The 21,088-nt window shown below is 33.0% G+C and overlaps 2 protein-coding genes across 3 annotated transcripts in view; both read left to right on the top strand.

The window, feature by feature from the left end:
* LOC140447648 (uncharacterized) overlaps window positions 1–14,648 on the top strand; it is a 221,085-nt gene extending 206,437 nt beyond the window's left edge. Inside the window, 4 exon segments of the mRNA XM_072540422.1 lie at window positions 7,755–7,938; window positions 10,763–10,848; window positions 10,850–10,951; window positions 14,091–14,648. Coding sequence (XP_072396523.1) covers window positions 7,755–7,938; window positions 10,763–10,848; window positions 10,850–10,951; window positions 14,091–14,279 — 561 coding nt within the window. The 3' untranslated portion in view covers window positions 14,280–14,648.
* The window catches only part of LOC140447649 (pleckstrin homology-like domain family B member 1), a 63,543-nt gene that overhangs the window by 10,426 nt on the left and 32,029 nt on the right, over window positions 1–21,088 (top strand). The gene's annotated exons all lie outside the window — the stretch shown is intronic.

The raw sequence follows: 21,088 nt of genomic DNA, 5'->3' as shown, positions 1-21,088 counted from the left end.
CCAGGAATGGAATGGGGGTGTCTTTAGTAATATCGAACTTAAAGATGTATGATGGTTGAACTAGGATCAGAAGTAGGTGTGATACAAGACGAAATTTTTTGTTGAACGGCACGTACACCGCAGTATTGGGGTTATGGTGTGGGGGGGCCACCACTTATGGTACCAGGTCGCCTCTAATTTTCGTCAGAGAGAACATGACAGCTCAGCGCTATGTAGAAGCAAGTCTGGAATCTTATCTCTTACCCTACCTTCAGAGGCTCTAACATCTAATTTTTCAACAGGATAATGCAAGGACACAGATTGCGGGGGAATCACCATGGACATCTTTGAATAGGCCGGAGTCAATCTTTTGCCCTGTGCCGGAGATCCCAGATTTACCCTCAATTGAAAACGTATAGGTCGTAAAGGGTCGAAGACTTCCTAATTTAGAACATCCTTCTCAAACTTTGAGAAAACTTTGAATTAATGGAGGAATTGAATAGGACATGGAACGTATACCCCAAAAGGATATTGACCACCTAATTAGAAGTGCTCCCCGGCGCATCCAAGAGTGTGTAGCCCAGCGAGGTGTATCAACATATTAATTGATTTACCCCTAAAGTTGTTTCAATCATATTGAAATTTTGATCGTTTGTTTATTTTGGTTCCCTGCATAATTCTACAAAATATAATAATTTATAATGGGTGTTTGGATGTCTGTCACTTAGTATAATATCTAATATTTTTATATTAACAATGAATCAGTGGATCTAAACTGATATTACAAATGCATTATTATTCATAAGTACTGGTAGACAAAAGTTATTTTAGAAATTAGATTTACACTGCTGAAAATGATCCTTTAAATAGATAATTACGAGGTAGAAGCGAAAATGTCAAAATCTATATAAAAACTTTTTATATTAAACTACACTTTTATTGATATTATAAACTGTGTACAAACTTATATTATCTACTTGCAAGTGAGCGATAATTATCGGTCTAAATGATGTATCCTACTGGTGATCATTGTATCTGACTAATCCTTAGTGTGGTCAAAGTTCAGTGAATTTAACAGGTAGATGGAGATGGAAAAGGATTGTCATTTTTAATATTGACAAATAGCCATTAATTGATCGTTTAGATATATTATTCATTATTTTAATTAATATAACTACTTTTAACTAACTCAGTACTCAATCATTATAATAAATTTATTCCTTGGAACATAAACTTAAAAACGCATACTCACTAAAAAATAAAAATTTTCCACTCATATCTTAGCGATATTTAATAGCGATATATAACATATTTAACAAATAGAATGAATCTTTGAACAAATTAATGAAGTTTCACATGCATACAATACTGTCGGGTCTCACTATTGTTTCATAAGTTCGAATCTTGGCTGTCCTGGATACGGTTTTTGCCTTCAACAGTGCGTTTAATGATGTTACTGCTTTGCTGTCTTTCAACAACCGGTTATCTATCGAAGTTCTATTCTTGAACGTGTCAGAAATACCAAGTCATCTGCGAAACCTATCCATTGTTGTCTTTTGTTAAGAATCGTGCCGCTTGTCTGGATCTTGGCTCTTCTAATTATCTTTTCTAGTACATACTAGGTTAAATCAGTCTGTTGACACAGGATCTCCCTGTTTTAATCCTCTATTGCGTTAAACAGATCTGAAAAACTTCCTTCTATCATGACTTTATTGACTGTATTAGTTAGTGTCATTTTAACTAATCGTATTCGAGCTTTATAAATCCTCTAATTTATTTAAGTATGGCTTCTACAACGGCCTCGTTAGATTGGGTGATAGAAAAATTGTTAAGTTTATCGTTTAGCTCACTACCCTATTATCAAAAATCACAAAGAATTCAAAATAGACAACTGCGACACATTTTAAATGTTAATAAAAAACTGAAACCTTGCGTTTAGCACTTCCATATAGTATAGAACTGAACACGGAAATTGTAGCTGCTTGGAATTTGGAACTAAATATTTTTTACTGGTTTTATTCGTTATTTTCAGTTGGAAAAAATTTTACACTACGTTTGGCTATGATTTAAATAAAATATATGGACAAAAAAAAACTTTAGGATTTTTAAAATAACGGCTCATCTTTTAAACGTGTTTTATTACTTATATTATTACTTGAAAATGAGTCAAAATTGCGCGTGATAAAATTTAACGAAACGATATATATAATATATCGACAAAAACACTGAAAACTTTGTTTTCAAAACTTCCACAAAATTTATTATAATATTTTATCACTACAGCTGTCTCAAGTGCAACTTGAGAAAGGCACTGCCTATATATAAGTACAATAGATTCCACAGAATGTATTATCTTTTATTTTAATTTTTTATATTATTGTTTTGTATAGCACTTGGTTTCCTTAAACTTCTATTGTCAGCTTCTATTGTCTATAGCTAAACTTTTTGCTAGAAAATTTTAATCTATATATATATATATATATATATATATATATATATTTCTATTTTATTCATTAATAGAAATAAGTATGACTGCTAGACTAATATCTTTCTTTATCAATATCTTACAACGTACAAAATCTTATTTTGTTTGATTTCCGATGCAGTTGGTGTAGGTGCACTCATAAAAAAAATCAAAACCTCGACAAATTTTAATGGATATTGTTGTATAACACAAATACTAAAGATCACGCCAAATTTCTAAGGTGTGCATATGATATTCATAGTGTGCTTAAAAAAAATGTAACTTAACAAAATATATCACGAATAAGGCTGCAACGAAACTGTTACCTAGGGTTTATTTTTGATGGCACAGACTTCTACAAACAATAGATTTTTTGTTTTTCAACAACGTATAAAACACTGTTTGCAAAATGTTTACATCATAAACGCTGAAAAAGTTATATAGGGAAAACTTAAAAATTTTGAAATTGATAAAATGTTTGCTACGCTTATTAGTTTTATTATAAGTCTGTTATCCTTAGTGGCACACCGTTTATCCTCATAGATTACCCTAATCAATATAAAAAGCAACTTCAGTAAACATTTCAGGACGATCCTCTGAATGCTGAAAAATTTATGTAGGGAAATGTAACTTATTCTTTAAAATATACGCAGTAAATTCCGCGTTCTTTTTTTATTGAAATTAAAAATTCTTCGTCTTTAATTAAAAAAACTATTAATTTATTAAAAACAATTTCAAAAGATCATTTAGAAGTCGTCTGAAGGATTATAAGTCGAGGCATCTATGAAATTAAAAATAATAGGAATTTTCCCATATATGTAGATCACGAAAGGCACACAGTGATTTATATTTCTTGTGAAAAGGGGTTTGCTACTGTTTTTTTAAGTACTTTACTTTTACTTTAACACATTCCCTGTCCCATGAGCTATATTTATATTTATCTCTTATATAGACCAAAATATTTTTATTTTATTTAGATGGACTCTACAGTTGTCAACAGTACAATGCTAGCAATTAAGTACCTGTGCCTCGGTAGGTATGAAAAATGCATAAGTAATTCACAGAATTTGAGGTTCCGTCAACTGACTGCATAAATTAATATTACACTTTAAATTGATAGAAACAAAATATCGGCGGGCGAACTTTCGACACCAAATTGTCTTTGTACCTGGGGTAATCGAAGGGTCAAATTTTATTATAGGAAATTTCGACACCGCGGCGTAAAGCAGGTAGGTAGGTAATTAGCGGCGATGGACATTTGCACCCAAGCAGGACAAGCGGGTTTTCCCAATATTTATTGTCACGGCGGCACTTGTGTACTTGTGACTAAATTATTTCAGTTGTAATTTATTTCTTGTTTGACGTTGACCTAAAACCTGTCGCAATGAAAGTTTTTTGTGTTTAAATCATCCTGAATTAAATGTAATTGTATTTTCACGCGAGACAAATATTCGTTTGTTGGGTAAATTAAAAACTTTGTATATGGATAGTACATTTTCATACAGTACCAAATATTTTCTACAATTATTTACTATACATGGCTTGGAAAATGGACATTATGTTCCTTTAGCATACTGTTTGTTAAAGGACAAATTGTCAATGACATACAAAAATTTATTTTCTTTATTAAGGTCTAAGATTTTTGAAACATTTCAATTATCATTAGAGCCAACTGAAATATTTGTGGACTTTGAAAAAGCAATTCACTGTGCTTTATTGTATATGTGGCCCAATGCAAAAATTAGTGGATGCCGTTTTCACTTACACCAAAACTGGTTTAAAAAAATTCAATCTTTGGGTTTGGTACAAGAATATAAGGATACAAATTCAGAAGTATATTAACTGTAAAATGTACAAAAATTAGGTACTAGTTGTATTATATTTAGATATTATTACAGTTATAAAGAAATGATATGCACATTACTTTTATTAAAATAAATAAATTAATTAACTCTGAGATAGCGCGTATGTCGCAGCTATATTTATTTGGTGTCGAATATACCTGTAAGATAAAAACGGGAATTGGGGCTGGTGTCGAAAATTGCCATTAAATTTTAGTCGCTACCTGCTTAGTGTCGAAATTTCCTACGCCTCAAAATATCCAATAATACAATAACATAATTAGTTGTAAAATGAGTCTATCTTGGTAATAAGAACACCACATGCAATCGAGCACAAAAGAATAAATTTATAATATATATAAACGTACTAATAAATGCAATTCAAAAATAAAATTAGAAATTAACTACACATTATATTAATGGTGAATCAATAAAATTATTAATAGAAGCAAATCAATAATAATGAAATCAATAATACAGAAATCACTAAAGATACACATTCTCTATAAGTAGTGTTAATAATTTCGGAACGAAAGTAAAATATTCTGTTAAAAGTTAATTTAGTTAGTTAAGTTAAAGCCCGTCACATGAGATAGTTTAACACCACAATGTAAATTCTCAACAAAATGTAACAATTATGCAAGTGAACGTTACTTGCTAGAGAACAGTAAACATTGTAATTGGTGTATAGAGTCTGTATTTTACCACGTGGAGTGATGGTGGCAGCGGGGCTACCCCGCAGGTAGGACATAACACCAAATAACACTGTGTCGGAGCAGCCCAGTAATCAAAGCGATGAGTTGAGACTGTTGAGAGGGTTATCTTCCTTACGAAGCAGCTGTATTCCGAAACTACCAGTGGGGGAGATTATCAGCGCCGATGTCGTAGCTGGACTGCTGGAAGCACGTTGATGAATACTTGCAAGTGGTGAGCTCTATTAGTTTGCTTCATACTACCCGCAGTTAGACAGGGTCGTCGGTACGATATTGAAATTTATTTATTTATTTAGCGTATGGCTAAATCGCAGCTACGTTTTGTGTATAAATAAAGAGGATAATATAATAAAATACAATATATAAATATTATCTATTGCGATATCGCCGATTTGCAGTTAAATCGTGAATTTTGTTTGTACCTCTATGTCTGTGCGTACATAGGTTGTTACACCGTAGGCTCTATCGTAGATAGCATCAAGTAGATCATAGCCTGGGATTTTTCCTCTTCAATTCAATTGGACTTTGTTTTCTGTATGTGTTTCTTGTATTGTATCTTGTCGATCTCGTTTTCTTTTAATAATATGTACAGAATTTGGCATTTTGCTCTACTTATTCCTTCTATAAATATTAAGTTGGCAAAGTCGTACACTGGGTCCGAGTTCTTTTGTCAATTGGCCCTTAAAAGGTCCATTTGTTTTCAGTGTCATCTTTATTAACTTTAGTATGATTTCTTTCTGCCAGGAGATCTTGTCAAAGATTGTCCGGCGCCTCTTGTGATAGTTCCAGGGTAGACGTGCAGTATTCTACTTCGGACGCGAACTAGCTTTACACCACAAGATATTCAAATAATTGTTATTTAATATCTAATCAATATCCATATCAAGTTGCGAAACTGCAACAGTTATGTGGTAATATATGTTTATATATTGTGTGTTATGTATTTATTATGTATAGTTGGCGATAGTGTGTCTCTAACAGAATATATCTCAGTGTATTGGTTGTTTTGAATGTTGTGATGTTATATTTATTTTCTATCCTCTTTAATTTTTCTGATAAGCCCTTTACATATGGTTTTGTTGTCATCTTTTAATCACTTATTGTCAGCGTTTCTGGATTACTTATGGTGTTTTGTTGTTTGCTTTCTTCAATATTGTTAAATTCCTTGTTTATAAATGACCATGGGTAATAATTTTTTTTTAACTTTTGTCATCATGTTTTCATTGCAGCAGATGTTTTGGGCTCTATCATTAAATATAATGATTTGAAAATTATTCCCTTTATGATGTTTATGTTATAGTTTGAGGGGTAATTTAAATATCGATTGGTGTGGGTTGGTTTTTTGCTTTGGTTGCATATCCTGTATCGTGATTAACCTATCCAGAAAAGAAAGTGAGTTGTTGTTTTCTTTTTCAAGGGTGAATTTTATTGATTCTTCTTTACTGTTGATGATATCAGAAATTTATTCAATGTTTCTGCTCCGTGAGGCCAAATGGTATCTACATATCTCCACCACACTGTGGGTTGTTTGTCATGTTTATGCACAATGAGCACATGTCTGGGACAATGAGCACAAAGTACAATGAAAAGATGCATTAATAATCAGGAAAGAAACAGACATGAAAAAGCTAAAAATCATACAAGCAGCTCTCATCTTTCTCAGTGAAGAAAAGTGTGTAGCAAATCCATAAGCAGACTGTGGCAACAAGAATATACCAACATTAGCGGATTAATAGAAAGTCAGAGACACATAATCTACAATTATACATAATACATATACAACACACAAAAAATCAGAATTTGATATCATCCTGAGGGTACAAACACCACCCTCAGAATTTTCAACTAACATGGCTACTTACCTACAACATCGTGGCCAAGTAAGTCACCCGTCAATTTGAACAAAAATAACCGCCAAACAACTTGTTTATAATAACAGCTCACTATTTTAAAACAATTTTGTTTGAAAACAATTTCCGAAGTGAAAATCGAAACATCAAATAACAATTATAAAATGTAATTTTTATTACAATCAATTGTGGTTTAATCCAATATAAACATTATATTTAACTTAGACATGCTACAAGAAAACAGTGTAATTTTTAATTGTACCATGTCCACATAATAATGAGACCAATTTTTGATGTGGGTTGTAGATAAGAAAGCTTTTAATTATTTTTGTTATATTTTGTCTATTATTTGTCTGTATATACGTTTTTATTTATTTTCAATGTTATGTCGATATTTTTTGACATTGGGATTTGTGTTAATCTCTGAAACATTATCATTTGTACGATAATTGTAGATAATCTGCTAATTTATGATATATTAGCTGTGGGTGTGCGGATCTGATATAAACAGAAAAGCCATTTGTTTTGTTTTTGACTGTTAAATTGAGAAAATATTATGCTCCGTTTCTATTTTGAATTATATGCGATTGTGTAGGAATTTTATATATTTTGTAAATTGTTTATAGGCGAATAATATATCCGGCTTTGTTATAGCCACATTATTATTGACACTTGTAATAAACAAACTGTAGTGAAAGATTTAAATCTTTAAAATCAAATCATAAAACATAAAAATGTTTAAAAATATTATTTATAATGTGATGAGTATGCCGATGATATTTCTATACTGTTGAATAAATTTTACATGATCAAGTCGATTTGATTAATTTATACGATAGTATTTATCTATGTGTAAGTCTTCAACTTCTGTTGTACTTCGCTGAAATCCATATTTTACTTTTTGCAGTCTCGAGATGAATCTGAACATGCCGAATCTCCAAGACCTCTATCTGAAACTAGTGAAATGAGTCTAGAAGTTGGTACTTTAAATAGAAAAAGAAAACCGATAAGTGATAAACAAAGGCCGCTCACAAGATATCTTCCCATTAGAGGAACAGATCTGGATTTAAGACACCACATTGAATCAGCAGGTACGTTTATTTTCGAAATAATTCCAATACTAATTTCCTTGTATTTTTTTACACTTTATTTGCAATTTTATTAAGAACAGTTCGACAACAAATAGTTTGATCACATTTATGAAAAAAATAACTAATGTGAGTTGCTTCAAGTAAGTAATTTAGTAAAGAAATTTAGTCGTGAGTCTATTATTCACACAAGTCAAGTAAATTATTATAGCTTACTTAAGTCGTCTCATCTTTCTAGTCAGCTTGACTAAAGTTAATATGCCCAAATGATTAAGTACTAAATTTCTGTACCACTCAACTAAACTACTGGACGCTACTAGAGATACCACAGTCGTTCACATGTAAAACGTTGAAGAATGTACTTGGTAAAACACACTAAAATGTATAAAATGTAGAATAAACCAATTGTCTGCAGTAATACTGCATACTGGGTTTAAATGTAAGATTGCAAGCTAATTTTTTTTGTGTATTTCATTAAATGTTTGGAAAATTTATCTCTGAGAGAGACCTTATCAAAGACTTGTGTTATATCAAGGACTATGTTAAATTAATTACTATTGGAATCGTTGTCCTCTACGTCATTCTGGTCGACATTTGCAAAAGGCACATATTCCGATATTTTAATCTAAAATAGCAGTTATACATTATACCTTTTAAGAACCTAGATTGGGATAATAAAGGTATCAGCAGATGGGAAAAGATTAAACAATCTAGAGAAACTGTATTTCTAGAGAAAAAATCGTTGAAAAAGTTGATAAGTAGAAGTATCTAGGATACGAAATTTGAATAAATAGGAACAATCAAACACAGGAATTACAAAGAACTAGCCTGGGATAAGCTACATGTAGAAAGCTGAGGGATGTTTTTAAAAGCAACGCACCAATAAACCTAAAAACAAAAGTATTCAATTAGTATTGCCAGTGATGACTTATGGCACGGCATTCGAACCCAAAAATGTACACACCCGGCAAAGAACAAAAATACAAGACATAATACAACGAATTACAACACTAAAATGTAAGTGGGCAAAATATGTTGCGAGAGTCAACATGTTGACAACAATCTAAAAACAACATAATATAAAGAAAGACTACATGAAAAGAGTATAAGATTAGAGCAGCTCATGAGTGGACTCAATATCAGGCTGGGAGATGAGATGATGAGGAATGTTTTATATTTATCTGGTCAAAAATGATTGATGGCAATAGTAATAAAAATGAAAAATCTGTAAAAGTGTTGATTTGATATATATCAACTACAGTCTCTGAAATCAACTGCATGAAAGTTCACATACTGACAGACAATTGGTACGAAGAATATTAGAGTAGTAATAATGAAACAAGCGCATGTGTTTCTACTTTTTAAATTTGGATATGGATACAAAGTGTAAAGGCATAATTTCAGTATTAAATTCAAATTAGATTGACATATTAGTGTACAAGATTTACTTCAAGGTAGCAAAATCGCAGGTGTCCTAATACGAGTGTATACGAGAGCCCTTCGCAAAATAAGGTTCCCATGAATTTTAAAAATGGACATTTATTTTTGTTTTTAGTGTTATACATCATTAAAACTTTAAACTTTCGCTATTTTTCTACATAATCGCCATTTATTTCCAAACGCTCTTATCGAGTAACCTCTTCCTTGACTTCATCATCGGTACTGTAGTGTAAGCCACCCAAGTGTTCCTTTAATTTTCGGAACAAGTAATAATCACTTGGTGCTAGGTCCGGATTGTATGGTGGGGTGGGACAAAATAGTCTAGCCAAAATCTCTCAGAAGTTACATGTGAGACATCAGGTCGAGCGTCGTCATGGAGAGGCCTCACACCATTAAACAATCGTCTTCACCAGCGGTTCTGGATCGCACGTGGTCAATCTTTTTATTGTCTCGAAATATCTATCTATCTAACTGTTGTTCCATGAGGCAAAAAGTCAATCAACAATAGACTTTTCCTGTCCCAAAAGACGGTTGCCATGACTTTCCCAGTGGACTGCGTTTGTTTACACTTTTTCGGCTTCGGCGAAGTTGAGTGACGCCATTCATGTTAGAATGTGATAAATTGCAAAAATGAAGAAGTTTGGTGTAGAAAAATATTTATTCAATCTCAGTTTTGGAAATATTTGTTTATATTGTGGTGGATATTAAATATGCTTGGCTGTACTTCTTATTTTTATATGTTGATGTACTGAATTCTTCTGCTTCGTTTAAGTTACCAATGTTCATCTTCTGTACGAGAAGATGGATTAAATGCTTAAAGTCGGTTAATTTTCTTTTTCAGCTTTTGGAATACTATATTTTTATTTTTCCATTGAATTTTCTGAATGGAAAAATTCTAATATTTTTATTTGGCGACTTTTCAGTTCTTTTACATCTTATTTAAGCATTCTTCTATATTCCAGAGCTAGGGTTGGTATCTCATCTTAGTCTGTAGTTTTTTCAAAATTTGGTCTAGCTTACCATAACTTGGTATATTCAATATTACAATTAAATCATCGAATCAAAATTTTGTATTTAAGACACTTGAGGTTACAGCTTTAGTAAAAGCCACAGTTTACGAGATCGAACACTTGATTTTTGTCAATAGGTCTAAGTCCGTACTAGTGTTGAACAGTACATAATTTTTTTATGTGTTTGGCGTTATTGTGGCCGTTTGTCGTATTGTCGTTGGGAATACAAAACATAACACACTAGGTATTTGTCCGCAAAATTAGTAATTTGTTCAATCAATTAGAGAAAAAGTTATGATTATGTTAACTATTTTAAATACGTAAATAGCAACCTTAGTTAACTGTTTTAGATCTATTAATATTTGATGTTATTTTAGGTCACCAAGTGGTATTGTGTCCCCATGTTATCATAAACTCCAGTGTTTGCAGAGGTTATCTCCACAAAAGAGGTTCGAAATTAAATGGGGTGGTCTAGAAGATGGTTTGTATTTGACAGGCATAAGCACACGTTTGCTTACTACATGGACAAAAGCGAAAAGAAGCCTAGAGGTGGAGCTTATTTTCAAGTAAGTATATTAAAGTATCTATAAATAACTTGGGATGTTCGACTTGTTATCATTTAAGTAAAGTTACTACAAGCCTTAATGTTTCAATAAGTATTCCGTCAGTCAGCTTTTCGTCCATATGTCAACGGTTTTAGTAGGCATATTGAGTTCGTGGATTCTATATCATATGTCATTTCATATGGGTTGCTCGACAGTTTGATTTGTTCGTATATTTTTTACTTGCAGCTTTGTGAGTTCTACGACGTAAGTTACTACATGTAATTGGTGGCATTTTCAAGGATCAAAATTAAACTGAAAATAAAAAAATATTTCCTTAGTGTTTCTATTTACGCCCGCAGAAAAGGTTCAAATAATAAAATGGTTTTTATGGTGATAATTCTGGACAAGAGTGTGTAGAGTTATTTTTTTGTGTTTTTGAGGGGGGACCAATTCCTTGCGTACAGTCAGTTCATAATATTGTTAAAAAAAATTGAGAGTTGTTATTGCCTCAAAAATTGCCAAAAAGTCACCAGAAAAAGTTGAGGAATGAGAATACCGGGATACACAAATTTGTGCAACAATCGAAGTAGATTCAACACGTTAAAGTAGACGCGTTGCTAGGGGAGTTAGATGTTAGCAATTTTACTGTAACGAAAGTGTGGAAAAAGCACGGATACACGAATTTTAAATATTCGAGAACACAGCAGCTTTATCCAGACGACTACTTTCGAAGAATGAAGTTTTGTGAAACTCTAATAACGAAGGCTAGTGATGAACCCAATTTTATAAAAAACATTTTATTTACTGATGAATCTTTTGTTTCGTTAGTAGAGAGACACAATCCTTCCATTACGAGGTATTGGGCGTGGGAAAACCAGCACAGAAGTGTTGTTGCCGAACTCTATGCCCTCAAAAAGTTAACGTCGACTGGTATTTTAGGAGACCACATAATAGATCCATTTTTTATTGAGGACAACTTGAATAGTAGAGTATACCTCGATTTGTTACAGAATCATGTTCTTCCCGCTATTCTCAATCTTCCTGATGTAAATCTGGAGAATGTTTGGTTCCATCAAGAAGGCTGTTCAGTTCACAACGCTCGAATAATTATGGAGTACTTAAACAATACTTTTCCGAATTGAGTTATCAGTGGAACAGGCGATATTAAGTGGAATGCTCGATCGCCAGATCTTACACCAATCGACTTCTTTTTGAGGACATTTAAAAAGCATCATCTACGATCATCCTAGAGTCCAAAATTTGGATGAATTAAGAAACCGAATAAGAGAAGTCTCCAATTCTATTAGAGCAGAAACTCTTCCATCTGTCCGCAGAAGTTTTTATGACAGATTGGGATACTGTTCAGTCGTAGAAGGTCAAATATTTGAATCATTTCTGTAGGGCATAAAGAATTATTTCTTATTTTATTATTAATTATTTTTTATTTTTAATTCGAACCACAAAAAATTGTTCACGTTATTAAAACCGATACAAATACACCGCCTTATAATGTGTTATTTTTTATGTGTTACTAAATGGTTTTCTCGTTTTCTGTCTAGGAGTCTAGGTGTCCGAGCGCAAGAGATCGGATAATTACAATTACCTCGTACGTTGAGATGTTGCCGATTTTAGCACTTTATGTATTTGCAATATCTAATCCAAAACTTAACGCACTGTATATATCACTGACTATTCAAATTTAATAAAAGTATGTAGGTTCTCTAGGAAATTAAATGTCGGCGTCAATACCTTGTTATTACATTATTATAGCAAAAGTAGAGAAAATATAACTAAAATTATATGGTTACGTTAGTTCATAAACTTAAGGAATTATTTGATTGCTCTATCGAAGTATCTTCTTTGTTATTACTAGAACTGAGAAATTGGAGTTTTTTCCTGATAAAAACCCGAAAAAAGTTTATCCAAAGAAACTGTCCACTTTAAAAGTGTTAAATTGTCATAGATTTTTCTTCTTCGCCTAAAGGTGTTTATCTTCTTATTATGTTGGTGACTACATTGGTTCATCTTATTATATTCTTTGCAGCTCGAAATAGATCGGATGATGTTTAGACCTGTCAATTGTCTTGAAATGCTATGTTTTCTCTGTGTTGTTGTACGGGGCGGAGGCATGGACGCTTACAGACACCACTATTAAAAAACTTGAAGCATTTGAGATGTGGCTTGTATAGAAGAATGCTGGAGAATATCATGGACAGCAAGGATCACGAACAACGAAGTTCTAGAAAAAATGAAGAAGAAACCAGAGATTGTGTTTACGATCAAACGCATAAAATTGCAATATCTGGGACACGTTATGAGAAATCAGCACCGTTACTCCCTGCTGCAGTCTATATTGCAAGGTAAAGTCAAAGGTAAGCGAGGACCCGGTAGAAGGAGAATATCATGGCTGCGGAATTTAAGAACATGGTTTAAGAAAACCTCAACGGAGCTGTTTCGAGCCGCAGCGAGCAAGGTCATGATTGCCAATATGATTTCCAACATCCGAAACGGATAGGAACCAGAAGAAGAAGAAGATTGTCTAATAGCCAGCCAGTAGAATTAACTTTGGAGGTAGTTATTTATTATTACCATAATGTGGCCTAAATAACCTAATTTTTTGTTGTGGACGATACTAAAAACGTACCATCTCAAAATTCTTATCTAACGGTGTATCGTTTATTGTATGTGGGCGTTTGTGTCAGTGTTCTTACTAATGCCCATTATTTTGATATTCTTACAATTTAGTTTTATTATTTGTTACATGTTACTACAACATCAATTCTTTCTAGACCTTGCACATTATACGGTGTCGTGTGCATATCTAATATTGTCTATAAATTAGCTATTTACTGTAAGACCATCTTCTGATTGGGGCCAGAATTTCTCTAAAGATGTTTTCAGAATATATTAAACACAAGGCTGGTGATAATGTACATCCCCGTCATACGGCTTTTCTGACTATGAAGATCTCATATAGTTCATTTCCGAATCGTCCTATTGCTTTTTGTTGGAGATATTTTTTAGATTAGTCTCATATGCTTACCATCATTTCTTGATGTTTTTTTTTAAGTATTTTTATACAATTTTATTATTGTAGCACCTATAAAAATATTTAATTAGTATTAACATTAGATAATCTTTATTCATTTTTAATTTTTAGGCGATCGAGGAAGTATATTTGGATCACTTAAATAGCGTGAAATCTCCAAACCCACATCTGACATTCATAGTGAAAACTCATGAACGATTATACTACTTAATGGCACCTTCCCCGGAGGCTATGAGAATATGGGTAGATGTCATTTTTACTGGTGCTGAAGGTTACAGGGAGTTTGAAGTTGAGACTTAAATTTAGTTGTAAAACATTGCCTATTTTTAGGCGGAAATTTTAATCACTATTAAATATTTTATCTAATGGAGGTAAATATTTAATAGCAGTATATAGATCTTATCGAATTGATTTTATAAAGAAGTATTTACTTTTATATAATACTTTTGTACATAAATAGTATGTGATAGAAGTCGAATTGCATTACAGTTCATATATTTTTGCTAATGGTTACCAAGGATTATACTACTTAAAATTGTTCCAACTAAATTCTAAACTAAAGTGCCCTTTCAAAGTAACTATTTTTACATGTTAAGACTTTTATAATGTGTTTTATACTACTAAGACTGTAAACTGTATTAACGTATACAAATATATATGTAACTTTTATTGTTTTTTTTTTTAATTTTCCAAGATTAACTGGAATTAATACCAACGATAGATCTGTCGATAAATATATTGATCCCGGAGACCTGTTAAAAGAGAGCCCCTAGACTCCCTAACAAAAAATACTGACTGTAAAAGTTTTCATATATACCTTGAAGAGAAGATTAACCTCTCAGTTTCGTTATGAACTATTGATCATTTAGATGCAGAAGTATAATTATTTATTAAAAATCTAAAACAAGCTGCGTAAAACAACAGCACGTAATATGTCGTAAGAATGAAAGGAAATAACTACCCGAAAGAAATCAGGGAAATGATACGAAAAAATGAGACCGCAAATAGCAGCAATCTATAGCATCAGTTGATAAAACTAGAGTAAATAATTCCACATAAATAGAAAAATTCAAAGAATTAAGAACGAGGTTGATGGGCCAGGTTAGCATTCTACCCATTTTAAAAGAAAATAAGGTTCAAAGACCGATATTAAGCCTTGGAACCATACGGAACCACGCAAAGAAAAGAAAAACGAGGAGGAAAAATAAGCTCACAATCAGATTAACAACATGGAACATTACTTCTTTCAACATCAAAGACCAAGAGATAGAAGAACTGATAAATAAAAACATAGACATTTGTGCAATCGAAGAAACCAAGAAGAAAGGTAAAAGCCAAAGAGGACTACCAATATTTTCTAGCATACAGTGGAGTGAAGAAAGAAGTACGAGCTCGAGCAAGTGCCGGTATACTTGTCCATAAAAAATTTAAAGACAACATAAATATCTGCCGTTATATCTCAGAAAAAATGATATATATGAATATCACAATAAACTACCAAAAATTAAATGTCATATCTATCTATAGCCCCGAGGACTGCAAACCTAAGGAGGAACAAGAGGCATTCTACGAACAACGCAAATGGAGAACTCATGGCTAATCTCTATACTTTTAACGGACTGAGAATCAATAATACATTTTTCGACCATAAGCTCCAGTATAAATATACATTTGAAAACTCCAGTAGGCACAAATCTATGATTTATTTTATAGTCACTAATAGAAAAATCCACCCAAAGCAGATTCTAGATATTCGAACTTTAAACTCAGCAGACGCAGGGAGTGAACACAAACTAGTACTAGCAAAAATAATAATGAAAATAACACCAAAACATTTTCTACGGAAAATCACCAAGGAAAAATTCAATGTAGAATCACAGGAACGACTCTACAAGAGAAATGTACCAAGAAGGCTAGCACAGAAGATACAGCTGAAACAAATAGACGACATCGAAGATATAAACGTGAGCTGGAAGAAAATTAAAAACAACATTGAAGAAGCAGCAACAGAAGCTCTAGAAAAACACAAAGTCATACTGAACAGAAGAAACAACAATAATACACCATGGTTCAGAAAAGAAATGTAAAGAGAAACGAGAGGGCCTACACGAAGTACAAAAACAACAAATACTCCAGAATCCCGAGACGAAAGAAGAATACGAAATGAAACAAAGCACTTGGTTAGAAGAACAAAAAATGAACACTGTGAACAGTTCACAAAGGATGGAAAGCGACTTCTACGGTACACAAAAAAAAAATGGAGATTGATAAGAAACCAACGGAAAGAAATTGCAGAATTGAAGGAATACAATACCTAACATACCTACAAACGAATAGGAAAGATACCTGATGGAACTGTTTAAACGAAAGGAAAATAATCATCAACACAATAACGTACCTGAATTAGGACACGAAATAGAAATCAGTTTTCAGGAAATAGAGATCGCCATAAATTCACTCAAAAATAGAAAGTCACCAGGACCAGACGGCATAACCAACGAGCTTCTAAAACACGGAGGAGAAAGTATAACCCTAGAGATGACAAAACTAATACAAAAACTATAATTGCACTGCAAGATACCCGACGCATGGAAAAAACAGCATAATAATACCAATGTGCAAGAAAGGAGATAAAGAAGACCTCAACAATTTTAAGAGGTCTAAATCTACTGAACACCGCACTTAAGCTTACCACAAAAGTCCTAACCAACAAAATCAATAAACTATCAACTTTATCAGATGAACAACAAGGATTCAGATCCGGAAGATCCTGCGTACACGCCGTATTTGTACTAAGACAAATCACAGAAAATGCCATCGAGTACAATAAACCAGCATATCTATGTTTTATAGACTTGGCAAAGGCTTTCGATCGCATTTAAGTCGAAGACGTCTTACACCTACTGTATAAAAGAAACATATCAATCAATATTGTACAAACCATCGAAAACATCTACTTACATAATCGAATACAGGCAAAGATAAATGGAAAACTATCACAGTGTATACCAGTACAAAGCGGAGCCAGAGAGGGTGACTCGTTAAGCCCACTTCTCTTTAATATAATGATGGACGAAATACTACAAGCAGTATGTAAAGGTCATGGTTACAGAATGGGAAACAAAGAAAAAAATCCAAATATGTTATGCAGACTACGCTGCATTAATCGTCGAGACAGAAGACGAGCTCCAAAGATTAACACATATCTTTAATACAACAGCCAAGAAATGCAGTATGATAATATCAGCAGAAAAAACCAAATGTATGACAACATCTAAATACCCACTACGATGTAAAATCAAAATTGATAAAAAATAATAAAGCAGAAAGCAAGGTTTCTTCTTCTTTCCTATGCCGTCCCCATTAACGGAGGTTGGCGACCACATTTTTAAAAGCTTCTCTGTCCTTTGCAACGTGGAATAATTCGTCTACAGTCATGTTTGTCCAGTCTCGAATATTTCGCAGCCATGACTTCCTCTTTCTACCTATTCCCTTTTTGCCATCGACTCTACTAAAGCAAGGTTTAGATATCTGGAAATAGATATAACTAGTTACGGAGACGGTGAAGAAGTGCGACAACAAAGCTTAAAAGCAAGTAAAGCGGCGGGATCTCTTAATGACATAATCTGGAAGAACAAACTCTTAAGACAAGACACAAAAACAAGAATGGATAAAGCAGCAATTAAACCTATATTAACATACACGGTGGAGACAAGACCTAATACATCTAAAACGAGACGACTACTAGAAACAACAGATACCTATGAAAATACTTCGACAAATATCAGGGAAAAGTCTGTTGGATGGGGAGAGAAGCGAAAACATAAGAAGAGCATGCAATATAAAAGACATAAATGTATGGGTGACAAAACGAAAACAGGAGTGGAACGAACACAATAGTAGAAAGGCAGAGGATAGGATAATAGGAATAACACGAGATAAGTCACCAAATGGACCGAAGAAGTATTGGCAGACCAAGAAAACGATGGTGCGATAATTTAAACAATTTAGGAGGCTAATATAGAAGAAGAAACAGGCTCTACATACAAGCAGGAAGAAGAAGAAGAACGAATCGTTTAGCATCGACCTAAGTGAACTATCAAACGATAGTACAACTGAGTACTCACACCAAATGATTAAAAAGACCAATCTTACACAATTCTTCGATTATAAATAATAAATGGTAGCTGGACAAAAGGCAACTACAAAAGATCACCAGGTTTGCTGATTACCTAGAAAATACTCTGAAACCAAATGAAGAATACTAAATAATAAACTGGGAACTCCTTGATCGAGATAAAGTGGATATTAGACCTATACCTCCAAAAGAAGTTCATATGGAAATAAAGAAAATATAAACCCACTCTGAGATAGCGCGTTTGAACTTCGAAGAAAAAGTGTGATAAAATAACACATCTTATAAATACTTCTTTCAGAATGAAATTCATACCAAAGATGTGGAAGGTGACAGAAATCATAAGTACACCAAAACGAGGAAAACCTCCACAAGAAGCTCCTTCGTACAGGCCCCCATTTCATTATTACCTGTCATATCGAAATTATATGAAAAATAAAATTAAAGAAACTAAAATCATCGGTAAGATAGTTTCGAAACAAATTCAGATTTCTGCTTTAATCTGGAGCCTTCTAAAAATTGCAAGGCATGGTCAGACGATGATAAAGATGTTAATAGAGACATGGGGAATCTAAAATTTGCATTCCACGACATGTCTATTCATCTAAGCAGAAATCCTTAACGAATTTGTTTCTCGTACTCATACAGAGTAGATCCGAATAAAATGAAAAAGACAGAAAAGATTTGATTTCACGTTCAAAGCGTCTATGTATCTATTGATACGTATTTCGACTTAATAAGTCTCATCAGAATAGTTATTCATAGCCGTTCTTAACGTGAAAAATAATCTTCTCTGTCTTATAAGGAAGCAACAACAACATGGCTTCGTTATGGACGCAATAGCGACATCTGATAGAAAAATCGGTAAGATAGTTTCGAAACAAATTCAGATTTCTGCTTTAATCTGGAGCCTTCTAAAAATTGCAAGGCATGGCCAGACGATGATAAAGATGTTAATAGAGACATGGGGAATCTAAAATTTGCATTCCACGACATGTCTATTCATTTAAGCAGAAATCCTTAACGAATTTGTTTCTCGTACTCATACAGAGTAGATCCGAATAAAATGAAAAAGACAGAAAAGATCTGATTTCACGTTCAAAGCGTCTATGTATCTATTGATACGTATTTCGACTTAATACTCTCATCAGAATAGTTATTCATAGCCGTTCTTAACGTGAAAAATAATCTTCTCTGTCTTATAAGGAAGCAACAATAACATGGCTTCGTTATGGACGCAATAGCGACATCTGATAGAAAAATCGGTAAGATAGTTTCGAAACAAATTCAGATTTCTGCTTTAATCTGGAGCCTTCTAAAGCAGAAATCTGAATTTGTTTCGAAACTATCTTACCGATTTTTCTATCAGATGTCGCTATTGCGTCCATAACGAAGCCATGTTATTGTTGCTTCCTTATAAGACAGAGAAGATTATTTTTCACATTAAGAACGGCTATGAATAACTATTCTGATGAGACTTATTAAGTCGAAAGACGTATCAATAGATACATAGACGCTTTGAACGTGAAATCAAATCTTTTCTGTCTTTTTCATTTTATTCGGATCTACTCTGTATGAGTACGAGAAACAAATTCGTTAAGGATTTCTGCTTAGATGAATAGACATGTCGTGGAATGCAAATTTTAGATTCCCCATGTCTCTATTAACATCTTTATCATCGTTTGGCCATGCCTTGCAGTTTTTAGAAGGCTCCAGATTAAAGCAGAAATCTGAATTTGTTTCGAAACTATCTTACCGATTTTTCTATCAGATGTCGCTATTGCGTCCATAACGAAGCCATGTTATTGTTGCTTCCTTATAAGACAGAGAAGATTATTTTTCACGTTAAGAACGGCTATGAATAACTATTCTGATGAGACTTATTAAGTCGAAATACATATCAATAGATACATAGACGCTTTGAACGTGAAATCAAATCTTTTCTGTCTTTTTCAAACTAAAATCAATTTAAAAAAAAAACCAAATTCGTAATCATCAGTTTGGGTTTAGTGAAAGCCTTTCCATGATACATCAGGTGCATAAAATAATAGATATAGTAGAAAAAACTCTAGAAGGGAAAATTCTATCTTGGAAGATTTCTCAATGTAGCGCAGGATTTTTACAAAGTGTGAAACTTACTACTACTTACCAAAACAATATTCTCAACTACTAGAATCATATATATCGGACAGATACTTTCGAGTTAATCAGGGACTAACTAGGGTTAAACAAGTAAGTGTCCTGAGATCAGCGATATAGCAACATTAGAACAGAACACAATTGCAACATTTGCAGACGATACATTGTGACGGGTAGCTCTTTTAGACAGCAGACTCAGTAAAAGTCAGGTTTATTTAAAAAATAAAAATATATTTGGAACAAATAACAAAATAAAATTATATCCGAGAGTCTGTGTACATAATTTAAATGCCAATCTTTCGGCGACCCACTGTTTAATACACGCGAAAAATAAAATACAATTAATGTCTTAAAACTAAAACCAAAATTACATTTAATTAAAAACCTCATTTAAATTGAAATGTGGTTTACGATGTATTAGAACAAACTATGTTTAATGCTTTATTTTGCGGGTTACATCCGTTTTCTTTTTTCAATCTACAAAATTTCAATATTTTCAAATTTGGGAAATGTCCTGGGAACAAAAAAGCATGTTCTTCGCTCATGTGGTTACATACAAGGAGAAAAAAGATGTTAAGTTGAGGAACCTTCCAGGCGAAGTGTTACCTACGATTTCTTTCTTACAGTTAAAGGCAATAAATTACAAGTGTGCAAATCAATGTTTCTTAACGTACTAAAAGCAGGAGGAAATATGATACAGAATTGGGTAAGCACGGCACGAAAAGATGGATTTCTAGAAAGTTTGTGCCATGATGTAAACAAGGACCAAAGAAAAAAGAAAGTCTACACCATAAGCAGAACAGGGCATTTTGCGAGTACACTCTGAGATAGCGCG

The sequence above is a fragment of the Diabrotica undecimpunctata genome, chromosome 8, assembly GCF_040954645.1.
Source record: "Diabrotica undecimpunctata isolate CICGRU chromosome 8, icDiaUnde3, whole genome shotgun sequence".
Lineage (NCBI taxonomy): Eukaryota > Metazoa > Arthropoda > Insecta > Coleoptera > Chrysomelidae > Diabrotica > Diabrotica undecimpunctata.
This window is presented reverse-complemented; position numbering and strand designations above follow the sequence as displayed.